We start from the raw sequence: 15,964 nt of genomic DNA on the forward strand, positions 1-15,964 counted from the left end.
ATCCAAGAGTTAAATGATTTGGGCTAAGATGGGAAAGCGGAGCTCAATCAAGATATGATTGGAACTGTTTTGTGACCAGCAGTGTATAAGCACCTCCCATAGTCTGAGCCATAAGGTAATAAGAGGTGAGCGTCGGCATCTTAATTCAACTACTGAAAATATATTACGTATTATGGGTATAAACAATAAATACGTGGCTCAAATCTTGTCAGTGGTGCACTTGAATATTTTTTTTCTATCTATTCATCCAGCTATCCACATCTCTCTAATGTTATCTCTATCGTTATTTCCTTAACTCTCTTTCACTCTTTCAAATTTTAAATCTTAGTTGTTTATTCATGCAGTTCACATCGAAGCTTACTGGAGTATTTACTAAGTTCAAAATACTTATTGATGGAATATAATATTTATATTTTTTTATTTTAATTCACCTAGTTTCAGCTCACGAGCTGTGGCCATACTGGGGCACCGCCATTTTTATGAATGCTTACAGCACCTAGGTTTCCCAAGTGGTGACCCATCTAAGTACTAACTTGGCTCGATGTTGCTTAACTTCGGTGATCAGACGAGAACCGGGGCTTTCAACGTGATATGGCTGTAAGCACGGACTTTGATTCCAGAAATGTTATGTAAATAAATAATCATGTTGTAGGGGTAGAAATACAACAGCTAAGGGTAAGACAAAAGATGGATACTGATACGTGACATACAGAACTATTTTCCGTTTGTTTGTGTATTTATTATATGTGCTTTAACTTATCAATTAATGGAACGCCAGAACCTGAAGCCGGAAGAAAAGCCACGCAAACGGTTCTCCCAACTCGCCAATAATAATAATAAACCTGCTAGACTCATATTGACTACTGTCTTCTATTTGCGATTGTGTAGTATGCTTCATATACTACTCATCAACCCCTCCTCTACTTTCCAGACTTTGAATCACTTCAAGTCAGTTGACTAGCCTAAGCATCTTCAGTTCTGTTCTAACAATTCCTACAGCAAATGACCCATCAAAAACGACTAGACGAGTGACTGAAATTTTTCCCTTCGGCATGCCCCAAACAAGCAAAACTATTTTTTGAATGGATTGTAGAGGGACAGGTAATTTATTCACAGCCGTGCAAGCAATTCAGGCCTACAATCCTGTGGTAAATCATTCACCAGTACAACATGGACCGCATTTACCTAGCACTGCAATTCCTGTATGACCCTCAAGCAAACAGTGCATCATACAGCCTCCAATTGCAGTGGAGCTTTTTTGTCTCTTGCTAAGAGGATTCCAGCCATGTTTACAGAATTCTATTCTACTTTACTCCTCTTCTCAAAAACTGCATCCCAAAGATTAGGTTTTCCTCTTTCGTGCCCCAACAACTAACTCTCTGCAAAAGTCAGGCAAAATCAAATTGGAAAACAATAAGAACATCGAGGACGGTACTATTGCCACACACGGAGACACTCCAGGACCACATTCAAAGAAGACTGACCGATTAATTGGCACGAAGTCGACTACAAACAGATTCCGGTTCACATACATTTTGTCTCCTTTCTCAGCTTCTATCATACTATAGGGGCTGGTTGATCTTGCGCCGCATCCACTCAAGCACTTGCAACCCACCCGTCTTTCCTCCTCTCATTCATTCCTCCTCTCATTCCACAGGGCTACTCTAACCATTATGCATTATCTTTCCTTCCTTCCTTCCTTCCTTCTTTCATTCATTCATTCTCTCTTTCGTTCCTAGAACGTCAATTTTCTGGCTTTCTATTCCTGGTTTCCCCTCCCCCACCCGTTTCTTTTCTGTTGCCGTAGACTTCCAACTGTTGACCGCGTCGATCTCATTAGTCTCAGACAGCATGCAAAGGTTATGGCCATAACCCTTTACTTCAGAGCAAACCAATATGTTTTTTAATCAAATCGTACTTTGAGGAAAGGTAAGCTAAAAACTTAGTTGATTTTACGTTATCGGATACTTCCAGTGGAGCCAAAGAGGTCAACTTCAAACCTGCCATGTTCGGAACCATCACCTGAATTGAAACCTTTGCACTGATGTATTCAATCATCTAGCTCAGTGATTCTTAACCATTTTTTTTACCTATGGACCCTTTTGATTCCCACCTTGTTCTACTGGACCTCCAGAGCCATTTGATGTCTGCATTTTTTTAAAAACCCTACTGTATTTTTATAATCAAATATTATCCTTGTGTGATCTTTTCGGTTTGAACGGCAGTTTTTAACATAATTTCTAGGTAACTAAAAAATTTTAAACTTCGTATACTGGTAGAATGTGTTTATAAAACATCTTTTTCTCTTGGCTTTATTGAGAAAATTCTATGGTTTGTAAGATATTTGTTGTTGTTTTTTCTTCAATTTCTGCAATTTCAACCAATCAATGACGTCTTTTGAGGTAAAAAAAAAACATTCTGTGCCGTACGAATATGTCCCTCGTTTAAGAAACAAATTGGGTTTATTTACATTTGTGAAGAGAAAAAGATACCCTTCCCCCCACCCCTAACCCTAAAAGAGATTGAAATGCAATAGATCGATAATTATGGGTGACAATTTCATATGACACTGCCGTTCAAACCGAAACAATCCGAACTGTGTTTTAAAAAGTGAAATATTTTGCATATTGTAGACGTATAAGCAATTTATAGCACGTAAATTTTAATTAAAAAATCTTATATGAACCCCCGAGGGTCATACGGATCCCGGCTGAGAAGCACTGATCTAGCAAGTTTCTGGTATCTAAGAGAAGTAATAGAATTTAAAGCATCCTTGAGAACCACATTTAAATAACTGAAGTAGACTTGAACTCCAGACTGATGCTCATACTTAATTCCGTTTCAACTAATAGAAAGTTTGGATAGCGTGAAGAAGCGGGATTCTATTGTGCTCTGTCCGAAAAGTTCAAATTTGTTTTCCTTTGAGGTATATTAGATCATTTCGTTTTGTAAACTTCTATCCAGGAAATTTTTAAACTCAATATTTACACGCTATTATTTATAGCTTAATCTGCTTCAAGCTCCACCATTCGAAAATTAAAATATATTTTTCACGTTCTCACGAAGTTTTTATAAATTCTTATGACGTCAATATTTATGGAATTAATTTTGTCGAAAAATACCACCACGAGCACACACAAATTTACTAGTTTTACTTGTCAAAGTATGCCTTGTAGTTCTTGGTGTTTTGCGAGGTTCTGTGATAAAAATGACTTGGTTGATATGTTATACAAAAGTTATCTCCCTTCAAATACAATGGTAGATCTTAACGAATATTGGGAAATAATCATTTAACATTTAGTTACGCATTTTTACTGTTTTGTCTTTCTTTGTTAAAGTAAATTCATTAAATATTATTACTATATCATAAAAAAGGTTCTTCATTTGATTATTTTTTAAAGCAGGTTTATATTGATTTGAAATGTTATCACGAGTTCATTCTTTATAACAAGTGAAGCTAGCAATTTTTCTTCACATACTGTTGTTGTTGAGACGTCGTGGCGAAATGTAAGTGTATTTATATTAGTTTCTTTCTCGTGATTATAATTTCTAATAGTTTTCTAATACATACATGCGTCTTGAAAAAAATTACTAATATAGTTTTAGTCTATATTCACTAATTCTTAATCATTCTATTAATTTTTGTTTTAATTCTCTGAACACGTGGTTCCAGACTGGATTTCAATAGAGTTACTTTCTACTTGTGAGAATTTCAAAGTAATTATTATGTAAAACAAAACTTACAAAATTAATGAAAAAGGCTACACAAAAATAAACTGTAAAAGAAATTTAGGGAACCTTTCTGCACCGATTCAAAAATCTAAAATAAAAAGATTGACTGCCTAAAGCAACAAACGATTTTCGAAAGAAATAAACTCAATTTAGTACACAACCATCCCTTTACAGATTAAACCACTGTTTAAAATTACAATTTATCTTTTGTCTGTAACTATTAACTTTCACAAAAGTGACAACGCCACATTGGTATTAATATTATATTTATAGAAAAGACGTAGTTCCATGTATAAGGGGGGTGGGGAACACTTTCTGTCTCTTAGACGAAACATCTCTCCAGATATGTTAATATTATCTACCTGCGACATTTGAACTTGTTGATATATAACCAGCGTTAGACTGTTTACTAATTTCGGTTCGAATTAAAACAGCTCAGTAGTTCAATTACTCGGATCTTGTGAATTTTCCGAAAGTCTTCTCCTAACACTCCCAGGTTCATTTGCGCAGTATTTTTTTTTTTTTTTTTGTCATATTCGTTTTCTACACAGTTATTAACATCTAGCAGGCTGGGGTTTTTTTTTGTTGTTTTTTTTTTTAACTAGTGAAGCTCTTTATATTAACCTTTTAACAAAATGTTCATTATCAAACAAACTCCAATACTGTTTACTAAGTACTTTCCGTTTTGAATTAAAAATAAGCCAAAGCTATCGGCAGGATTCTGGTTTAACCACCCCATATAACCCTTCATAATTATTTTATTTTTTGGCATGTTTTCTGTTGCTAAATATCCTTCATTTCACCAATTACTGAGAAGGTGTGGGAAGAAAGAATAGGAAGAGAAAAAGTGATTGTTGGAGGGTGGTTCAATAGAAACAACATGTGTGATGTGATGGAAGAGAAAAGTTGATTGAAGTGGAAGCTCTGAGAGTGAAAGAATGTTGGAAGAGGATATTTACTGGAATCACTTTGATTAGTTTTTATGCAAACATGATCATCATCATTTAGCGTTCGTTTTTCATGCTGGCATGGGTTTGACTTGGACTGGTAAGCCAGAGAGCTATTCCAGACTCCAGTCTGATTTGGCTGGATGATGCCCTTCCAAGAATGTAGTAGATACCTTTTATGTGTCACCAGCACTGGCCACAACCATGATTTCACTTGGCTTGGTGTGTCTTCTCAAGCACAGCAAATCGCCAAAAGTCTCGATCACTTGTCATCACCTCCATGAGACCTGACATGCTTCACCTCCTCATCCTATGTCTTCCTGGGTTTATCTCTTCCAAAAGGTTTCCTCCACCTTTAGAGATTAGCACATCTTAATGCTGCAATCCTCGTAACTAGTAAATATCTTTTTTTTTTTTTTAGATATCTAATATTCATTTTCACTCCATTACCAAAGTCCATATTGAATAATATTGATATATGATGTAATGAACTATTTATATATTACTTATTTGTTTCTGTTTCAGATGGCTATCAATTTACCAAATATTGAAGAAGACAATGAACTGTTTGAGCAGCTTTATTCTCTTTTGCCCAATGGCCCTAATAAAACACAATTAGAACCAAAATCTAAACAGACCAAAGCAAAAGGTCCAGTAATTGATTCAAATGATTCAAAAGAAAGTAAGTAATGAATTCTATATACCTATATTGAACTTTTATGTAATCATCATGTCATTATGCTAGGAATAGATTGATAAATACACAAGAATTGCATTGGTAGATTCACAAGCAAGTGGGGATCTATTTTGATATGTTTAACAATACGATAACCCCATGAATTGCTCAGCTAGCTGGCCAGAAAGTGTAGATGGTTTGTTATGAAGAGAACATAATGCTAAACCTGGCTGTAGTGAAAGCATAGTAGCTACTGAAAGAAATTGAAATAGTGTTACTCTGTTGACAGCAAAGCAATTTCTTTCATTCTGCTGCTGTTGAACATTGTATGGAGGCTGTTAAAGAAGTGTGATGATTGTAACACACAAACTTGGATTAAGGAGAATATGCAGAAGCTAGAAAGAAGTGGATTCGTTAATTAGTTAGATGTGTAATGTTAACTTTCATGAAAGACAAGAGACAAGTGATCCAGGAGTGTTGATAACATTAAAAGCAACAGTTGATAACATGTAAGTATGGCAACTGCATTGATATCAACGAAAAACAACAGAAGATACTTGAATCAGGGAAAATTCATGGGAAGATCTGGCCTCAGAATGTTAAAGCATCATAGAATCTAGCAGGGGGGCATGAGGCCATATTTTCTAGAGTGTCAGGAATTGAATTGATCTAGTACAGTGGTTCTCAACCAGGGTTCATATAAGGTTTTGTGGGGTCAACGTAACAAAATAATAAATTGGGGATCCACAATAGTATTTTAAAGACTCCTGAAAACATTTGCTTTCAACATCATCATCATCATTTAATATCTGCCTTCCATGCTAGCATGAGCGGGGCAGTTTTGCAAAATTTTTACAGCTAGATGCTCTTCCTAACACTAACTACTCAGCAGAGTGGACTTAGTGCTTTTTATTTGGCACAAGCACAGTTGAGGTCAGTTTTAACAAGGTTTTTACGGCTGGATGCCCTTCCAAACACCAGGCACTTCACAGTGTGGACTGGGTGCTTTTAAGTGGCACTGACAAGGTCACCAAGTACTTGCAAGACAGCAAAAAATAAAAAAAAAATTTCAAGAGGGGAGGAAGTGATCTTGTGTTGGATGATGAAAAAATTATAGTAGGACAGATACGGGTATCTTGCTGTAGAGGAAGTACAAGGTTACTCGGCTGGAGAGAGAGAGATTAGGAATGAAGACAGGAATGGGTGCGCTGCTGCAAAGGAAATACACAGTTACCCAACCTGAGTGAAGTGCAGGAGAAGGAGAGAGAGAGAGTGAAAGACAGCAGGATAGAGATGGTGGCAAAATACCACAAGGAACAGAGATCAGAATATAAATGGGATGGTTGAGTAAAAGAGAGAGATATAGATGGTGGCAAGTGCCAGGGCATACCCTTGAGGTTCCAATGCCATAATATAAGTGGCAGGATATTACGAAAGATGTGTGATTAAAGAGAGCGAGTAGTTGGTGAAAAACCTGGGTATATATAGATTGGTTGGGCTACCGGATAGCAATGATACAATGGAAGAGGTCCATGATGACAGGACTGGGAAGCAAGAGCTTGGCATAGTGTATGAAGGAGGAAATGTGAGAAAGAGGAATGATGTGATGTAAATTGGTTTTTTGGGGGTAGGGTGAGGGAAAACTTTTCTTATGTGTGGATGGAACACACAGGTCGGGGGCTAGCAGATAGCAATAATACAGTGAGATGGGGTGTGCGGGTAGAACACATAGGTTGGGAGCAAGCTGAAAGCATTGATACAGTGGCACAGGGCCAAGAGGATAGGATTGGGGGTGGGAGGTAAACTTAGTGCATGAAGCAGAAATATGAGGAAGAGAAGAGATATAGAGAGATAGTTGGGTTTGTTGTGGTAGTTTGTGAGAAGTCTACTTAAGTGTGGATGGGACATACAACAGTTCTAGAACTCAGTTCGCTGACATGGGCGGGTCTTCTCAAGAACTTTATATCGTCAGACACCTTGATCCTTTGTCATTTTCTCTGTGAGGCCCAACTTCATGAGATCGGTCCTTACCACTTCATCCCACATCGTCTTGGGTCTCTCTCTTCCATGGGTACCATCCATTTTCAGTGATCAGCACTTCTTTATGCAGCTCTCCTCATTCATATGCATAACATGTCCAAACCAATGTAGTTTCTCTCTTGCATGATACATTTGATTCCGTTTATGTTCCACTTTTCTTTCGATACATTTGCACTTTGCCGTAGATGTGCACTGATGTTGCACATCCAACGGAGCATACCACCTTTGTTTCTCTTCAGTCTACGCATGTCTTCTGCATGCGGAGCCCATGCCTCACAAGCATTATATAGTCTGCCTTTCACTCTGAGAGACAGTTTTTTGTTGCCAACAGAAGTAGTAGCTCTTTGAACTTCCTCCACCCAAATCTTATTCTGGAAGCAATACTTTCAGAGCATCCTCCACCATTGCTAATTTGGTCACCTAGGTAACAGAAATGATCTACAACCTCAAGAGAGCCTCTTGAGCATTTGAGAGACTCTAAGTCCCATGTGCTCTTAGTGCTTTTTGTTCCTGCACTTCTGCCACATACAAAGATAACTTTATCTATTAATCCACCTATGATTCCACTGCACCTCTTATGTGTCCATAGCTTACACTGGGTGCAGTGAATGGAATTTCTTCCAACTCCTTTCCTACATATTGAGCAGGACCATTTACCTGACAGAAAGATTGTTTTATCTTCTTTCTTACTAACAACCACTTTAGTCTTAGCTAAGTTAACTTTAAGGGCCTTTCATTCCAGGTTTTGTTTCCATACCTGGGGTTTCTTCTCCATTTCTGCTAAAGATTCTGCAATAAGAGCAAGGTCATCAGCATAAAACAGTTCCCACTGACACCCAGTTTTGAACTACTCTGTTATGGCATGGAGGACTATAATAGGAGTGGGCTGTGAACTGATGGTGAACTCCTACCTGAACACTAAAGTCATCGCTGTATTCATGGCCGACTCTCACCTTACTAGCAGCACCACTGTACATGGCTTGGACAGCTCTAACAAGCCAACTTCCTTAGAGACCACCATATAACAAGAGCTGGGAGCTCTGTCTTAGGCTTTCTCCAGGTCGATGAAGGCTAAATACAGTGGCTTACTTTTGGCCAAGTATTTTTCCTGCAGCTGTTTCACTAGGAAGATGGCATCTGTGGTACTCTTCCTAAGTACAAAACCAAACTGCATCTCATCTAATTTAATTCTATATCTAATCAATTGAGCTATAACCCTCTCAATAATTTCATGACTTGGTCTAGCATGTAGTTGTTTCTATCTAAGGCATCACCTTTACCCTTGTAGCAGCTAACTATAATACCACTACAACAGTCGTTGGGTATGGTGCCTTCCTGAATAACCTGATTAACTATACAGGTGACTAAGCTGTGTCCTATACCACCAGAAATTTTAACCATCTTAGCAGTGATTCCTGATGACCCAGGAGCTTTCCCTGTCTTCATGTCCTTAATTGCTTTATCTGTACAGGAGTTGCTGTGTGGTAAGTAGCTTGCTTACCAACCACATGGTTCCAGGTTCAGTCCCACAGCGTGGTACCTTAAGCAAGTGTCTTCTACTGTAGCCTCAGGCCGACCAAAGCCTTGTGAGTAGATTTGGAAGACGGAAACTGAAAGAAGCCTGTCATATATATGCAAATGATTGAAACAACTAAAAGAGTATAGTTCAACCAATACATGTTAATGTGTGAAAAACAAAATAGGATTTTTGAAAGTAGTTTCTATAAAACTAGTTTTTAAACTACAAATGGCTATGGGTCCACCAGAATAAAATAGTAATCAAAAGGAGTCCATAGCTAAAAAATGGTTGAGAACTTGTGGTCTAGTATATTATTGGTATTCAATTTCTTAATCCCAAAATAATGATGAATCAAACCTGACAATTTAAAATTCAGAATGTTCAAAACAAAACAAAATGCAATTTTTATTTCTACCTCCTCATCCTCTGTCTCACTGAATGCCTTGTAATCTGCATTTTACTTTCAATGTTTATTTACAGCTGAAGACAATGCCATTCAATTAGAAATCAAACTTCAGAACAAGATTGAATCCTTGCAGTGTAAGTAGAAAATTATCTGCTAATTAATTTTAGTCCATCAGCAAATACTGTAAATCCTCGAGTATAGTCTGCCCTTGAGTATAATACGCAGGGGATTTTTAGGAGGCTGAAAAACCTAAACCTTGTGTATAATACACACCCCTTCTCTAACTTGAGTCAAGGAGGTCTATATAATGTCCTTGGTTTGTAAAAATATATACAGTAATGTATTTTATTATTATTGTATATATAACATAATGCAAACGTGTAGCATTTTTGTGCATTTTGTTTGCAGAAAATAAAAAAATAACAGTAATAACATTTAATAAATGTTGCTTATTGCAAGTTATGGATGATTCTTTTATGATTTCATTGCTTTTCAGGCTTAGCTTCAGGTATTTTCGCGCCCGACATCACAAAATGTGTCTGAATAAACATTGCCGGACAGCAAATAGAGACTCGGACATTGCTTAGAAAATAATTTTCATTTTTAACCTCGTATATAGTACGCACTAGGGATTTTGACCTTTAAATTTTGGGGGGGAAATGTAGATTATACTCGAGGATTTACAGTATACAACATTAATTTACTATCTTCTTAGTAGCCCTTTAATACTGCCGATGTAAAACTTTTGAATAAATTAGTGTTTCAGAGGTTGAGTTAGGGCTTATTGGGTTTATGAAAAGTAAACTATTTTTACTTGTTATTTTCAAATTTGATGCAATGCCAGCAATTTCAGAGGAGGAGTAAGTCAATTACATTGACCCCAGTGGGATTTGAACTTAGAATATAAAATTGTGAAATGCCTCTAAGCATTTTGCCTGGCATGCTAACAATTCTGCCAGCTTAATGCCTTAATATTTCTATATATTAAAAGACATACTCTGCAGCAGGAATATTAATCAGTCTCTCTGGTGGTGTAAAGCACTCATGGTAGTACCACATAAAGCGCCCATGCGGTGTCACATAAAAGCACCTGTGCAATGCCACACAAAAGTGCCTGTACAGTACCACATAAAAATTTCTGTGTGGTGCCACGTAAAAGCACCCAACACACCGTAAAGTGGTTGGCATTAGGCAGGGCATTCGCCCATAGAAACTATGCCAAATCAGACTAGAGTCTGATTCTCCCCAGCTTGCCAGCATAGAAAACAGACATTAAATGATATCTCACTGCAATGTACAACAAACTGTTATGGTGCTGGACTACACAGCCTTATGGTTAGCAAAATTTGTACATAAAAATGTTAACTCTATATATGTTGCGATCAAAGCCCAAGTATTTTCTCATCACAGATTATCTCGGATCAAATATCAAATAATGAAGTATGGAAAATTTCATTTAGATATTTTTGTTTCTATTTAACATTCTACTCCAAGTTGCATAAAGAAGCATTTTTAAGAGCCACAGCATGCTAAACCTGATTTTCCAGTGGAAATAAAATTTAATACTAAATCTTAACCTTTTAGTTTCAACTGATTGATTCTGCCTCTGCTTAATCATCATCAAGATCATCATCATTTGACATTTGTTTTCCAAATTGGTACGAGTTGGATAGTTTGACAGGAGCTGACAAGGCCATAAGTTGTACCAGGCTTTGTTGTCTGTTTCGACATGGTTTCTACAGTTGGATGTCCTTCCTAACACCAACCACTTTACACTGTACATGATGTTCTTTTGCATGTCAACATCACCAACTGGGTCTCCAAGTACCTTGCAAGAGAAAGGCAAAAAACACTCAACTGGGAGTGGGGGAGTAGTATTGGAGAGGGGTTGCTTTGTGCCAGTTGAGAGATTAATAGTATAGAGAGATAGGTGACCTGCAGTAGATACATGGACACTTCAACTGGGAAAGAAAGGAGAATGAGTTAGAGGGTAAGATAAGGAGAGTGTAGTGAAAGAGATTATGGTAAAGATGTCAGGACATTAAAGGTGGTGAGAATAAGTGAGGTGATACAGAAGTTTGGGCAGGTTAGAGATGACAAGTAAACGATGTTGAGAAATATAGGAGAGGCTCAGGGGTGCAAGGGTTGTGGTAGATATGAGGGCATTGAGGGTGATAGCTGTTAAGCAAGGTTTTAATGGTTTAATGGTAGAGAACAGCACAGGAGAGAGAAGGCACAGAAAGGTGATTGGTGGAGATAGTAGGTGGAGGACAATAATGGGAATTGGAAGTGGTTTGGGGTGGGAAAGTAAGGTAAATAAGAAAACCAGGGTATGTAATGTGTGCCTGTTCTCTGTTCTACTTTATCATATGTAATATTTATTTATTTGCTTTGTTTTGAATTAATTATACATTATTTTGTAGCTTCAAGATTTCAGTGATATGATTTTTTTTTTTTTTTTTTTTGAATGACATTGTAGTACAGGTGTGGTGAGAGGCTGGATCTGGCCAGATGTGGCTGCTTTAACCCTTTAGCATTTAAACTGGCCATATCTGACCAAAATATTCTACTTGCTTTGTGGTCAAACTGGCTAGATTTGGCCTCCCACATCTACCCATGAATGTCATTTGAAACTAACATTCACATCATTGAAATCTCAAGGCTGCAAGATAATGCATGATTAATTCAAAACAATGTGCATTAATAAGCATTACATTTGACGGTAATTTGAATGCTGAAGAGCTAAATACTAAATGATTAAATTAACACTTCGCAATTTTATGTTCCAAGCACCAGCTAGTCACAATGTAAAAGTCATTTTATTTAAATACTTTATTATTATTTTACAAAATTGATTAAAATACATATTTCATTGTTAATATGATCACAAAACTTTTAAATAACTAAATTTACTAATTATACTTTCCTTTCATTTTAGCCAAACGTAAATTACTTGAAAGAGGTGTTGTTTTGGAAAGACGGCGTATAAAGAAACAAGAAAAGAAACTTCAAAAGAAGAAAAAGTCTCTCTCTGCAAAGACAGAGAATCCAACTAAAAAGGAAAACAAGAAATTGGAAAAAGATGTTCCACAAGTAAACCAGGAAGAGAAGTTTTTATACGGATCTCTTGAAATTGGTGACTCTAATAAAAAAAAACGCAAAACTATAACAGGACTTCATGGTAAGAATTACAAACAGCTTCTAGCTAAAGTAGAGAAATCTGAGAAGAAATTGAAAGAGCTGGCAATAACAGATTCTGAAGCTGCTGACAAGTTGAGATCAGATGCTAAAATGAAGGCTGCACTGGACAAGGCAATGGGGAAAAAAATCAAGGATAATCCCCAGCTTTTAAAAAAAGCTCTGAAGAGAAAAGAGAAATTAAAAATGAAACGCAAGAAGGCATGGGAAGAACGTGAAGATAATGTGAAGAAGAAGCAGGATGCAAAACAGGCAAAACGTGTCAGAAATATTGAGAAAAGAAAAGACAAAGTAAAAACATCAAAATCAAAGAAATCTATTAAAAGAGGAAAGATTACGCCTGGAATGTTGTAAAAATAAAAAATATGTATCATTTATTTTTAATTTTTCTTTGCTTGGTTGTCTTTTTCCCCTTGCCGCCCCCGTCACTATTTTACATTTATTAATTTAGCGTTTCTGAAGCTTTCTATATAACTCCATATCTCTTATCTTATGGCTTGTTTCAGTCATTGGATCGTGGTGGGTCTCTGGCTTGTAGGTTTTAGTCAAACACCAGTGTTATGGGTTTTTTTGTCTTGGGGTGGTGGGGGCTAAGTCTGATCCTTATTTTATCAGTTTCTCTTGTTGAACCCCTAAATTTACATGGATGTTAACAAACCAACACCATTTGTCAAACAGTGGGTGGGGAATAGCACAGAGACATGCATCAATGCCAGCATGGGAAACAAAATATATTTAGATGATGATGATATATTTACACACACACACACACATATATCTACCAAATTCTCTCGCTAAATATTGGTCAGCCAGGGATTAATAGTAAAAGACATTTTCCCAAGGTGTCACACAGTGGAACTGAATCCATAAGGTGGCCTTTATTAACTTACCATTATGTACCTCTATATCAGGGGTTACAACTGACAGATAACATCAGCAATTTGAAAAACTAATGGAAACTAAGTTTCTTGAGCTCAGTCAGAAGATTGGCTGCTAATGATATTTTTTCAGACAGCATCATTTAATGTCCATTGTCCATGCTGGCATGGGTTGGTTGGTGTGACCAGAGCTGTCAAGCTGCAGGGGCTGCACCAGACTCCAGTTTAATTTGGCATGGTTTTTACAGTTAGATGCTCTTCCTAATTACCAGCCACTTTACAGCTGGATGCCCTTCTTAATGTGAGCCACTTTACAGAATGTGCTGGGTGCTTTTATGTAGCACCACCTGAAGGGTCGGTCTTAACACTTCTGTGGGATATGGATCTTCTTGAGTATGGCCAGGTATCTCAGTCATCATCATTGTGAAATCTTCATCCTTGCTTTTAATTTAACTTGGTGCTGGATTGACAACACTTTAACAAAGTCTGTAGTACTAAGAATGGTTCATATCTTGGTCTAAATATCTCCTGAACACCAGTCAAATGGAGGACTTTACTTGTATGACTGGTGCCCAACAAATTAAGAAATCAGCTAGATATTCAAAGTCAATTTTATCACAAATAAATTGTTTGATTGAACCTGTTTGTGAAAATATTTAAGTCTGCTGATCCTTCCAACTCATGTTTGTAGTTAAATATTTCTTTCTTATCAACTTGATATGTTGTCCTATCAAAAGTGCTTTCAAATACACTAGTTTTAGGGGTGAGGGTGGGGGGTGATCAGTGATTAAAGTAGAGAATAACTCAAAGGCAATATGTTGAAACTCCAATGGTATTCCTAGATAAGACATATTTTATCCATACAATGTATAATTGCCATCTGGTTGGAACTTGTAGTTTTCCATGAATAGGCCTTAGTGTTGGGGGAGATGACTGAATGAAGCTGTATCTATGGCATGTGTAGAGTGAGGTTAACTAGCAAGATGAGTAGAGGTTTCAACATTGTCAGGATAGTTTGAGTAATGACAAGTTATACTTGACTAAAGGGGGGATAAGGACAACTATTCATGTAATCAATCTTGTCTGCACTGCATCATATAGGAAACATATTTACAATGTCTTGTATATAAGAGATAGCCTTAATAACATTAAAATAAATACTGATTTCTCTCACAGGCACCAGACCAGAATATTGTGGAGACTTGACACGTAACTATATTATTACTTGACTGGTTGTTTTATCGACCCTGGAGGAGTGAAAGGCAAAGATGAGCTTGGCATGATTTGAATTCAAAATGCAAAGCATTTTGTCTGCTGCTCAAATGATTCTGGTTATCCACCACTGTAAATACAATAAATATTAATAACATCATGTAAATATTAATAAATAGTTAATATAAGTATGAGATTCCTTATGTGAGTTCATGTGTCGAAACAAATTTTGTTTTGTTTGGTGGGAGTCATAGTGCCTTAACCCTTTCGTTACTATATTTCTGACCAAATTACACCCCTCATGTGTTTCAATTAATTTCTAATGTAATCATAAATTTAGTCTGGTTTCATTAAACAACTATAACTTTTTTATTTATCGATATATTAATCTGATTTTTGGAAGATAATTTAATGAAATATTCTCAACCAATTCTATACTATAATTTTTGTCACAAAGTGACTCTAATTGCAGGTAGATACAGGTAAATTCCACAAAATATAAAATTATTAAAATTTTGTTCAAACATCGCTATAGAAAATGGGTTATTAGCTAATATTCAATTGGGTATACAACAAAATTTTACTATAGAATTTGTTATTCTGGGTAACTTTCTGATACCCATAATAATATTTATGGCAAAATAGTCTTAATTTCATTTAAGGTTGTGGGAAATAACAAACTATACTTTCTTTCGCTTTGTTTACGTTTAGCGTAACGATTCGTTTCCGCCGTAATGATTTCAAATAGGCTCATTCGAAAAAGTAAATAGAAATAGCCTAAGGCTTTACCCTTCTGGGAAAGTCTGTGGCTTGGTCCAGTTTCTTTAGAAAAATCACCGAAAGAAACAGTTTTTAAATTTTCACTCCATTCAGGTGCCAATTCGTTTTCTTTATCGCTATCGGAGATCTCAGATTCACTGTTTTCACTTTCGGAAAATGAAACATCAGATTCATTATCAAATACCACGTGCTTTTTTTTTTCAGTCATAGAGTTAGATTTATGAAGGTCTTCAGTAGAAAATCCTTCGAATTCTGACTCGCTGCTTGATATAATGAAATTCGTATCCATTTTTTGTCAGAATTACAAATTTTGAAAACACAATAGGAACAAATTTCGGAAAAAAATCTCCCAAAATTCACGGAATTAAAATTACATTTCGATTATTGTACAAAACTGTAGTTGAACTGTTTACGAAGTATAATACGTGTTTTCACGAATGTACTGAAGAGATTTGCTCTGATATTCTCATTTAAATATGAATAGGTAGCTTTGGGCGGTTTGGTCTCATAAACCAAAATTTTTTTCGGGTGGCTTTGGGCGGTTTGGTCTCATAAACCAAAATTTTTTTCGGGTGG

At 36.5% G+C, this 15,964-nt stretch overlaps 1 protein-coding gene and 1 non-coding gene across 2 annotated transcripts; one reads left to right on the forward strand and one right to left on the reverse strand.

The window, feature by feature from the left end:
• Nucleotides 1-484: 484 nt before the first annotated feature.
• Nucleotides 485-603, reverse strand: LOC115213630. The gene has a single exon (XR_003881856.1). It is a non-coding gene; the product is annotated as a 5S ribosomal RNA (ribosomal RNA).
• Nucleotides 604-3,386: 2,783 nt separating this feature from the next.
• Nucleotides 3,387-12,902, forward strand: LOC115213069 (ribosomal RNA-processing protein 14-C). Its single transcript, XM_029781980.2, has 4 exons — nucleotides 3,387-3,507; nucleotides 5,205-5,361; nucleotides 9,395-9,454; nucleotides 12,259-12,902. The coding sequence occupies exons 2-4, from the start codon at nucleotides 5,205-5,207 to the stop codon at nucleotides 12,870-12,872; spliced, it is 831 nt and encodes a 276-aa protein (XP_029637840.1). The 5' UTR covers nucleotides 3,387-3,507; the 3' UTR covers nucleotides 12,873-12,902.
• The last annotated feature ends 3,062 nt before the right edge of the window (nucleotides 12,903-15,964 follow it).

This window comes from Octopus sinensis, linkage group LG6, assembly GCF_006345805.1.
Source record: "Octopus sinensis linkage group LG6, ASM634580v1, whole genome shotgun sequence".
NCBI classification, from domain to species: Eukaryota; Metazoa; Mollusca; class Cephalopoda; order Octopoda; family Octopodidae; genus Octopus; species Octopus sinensis.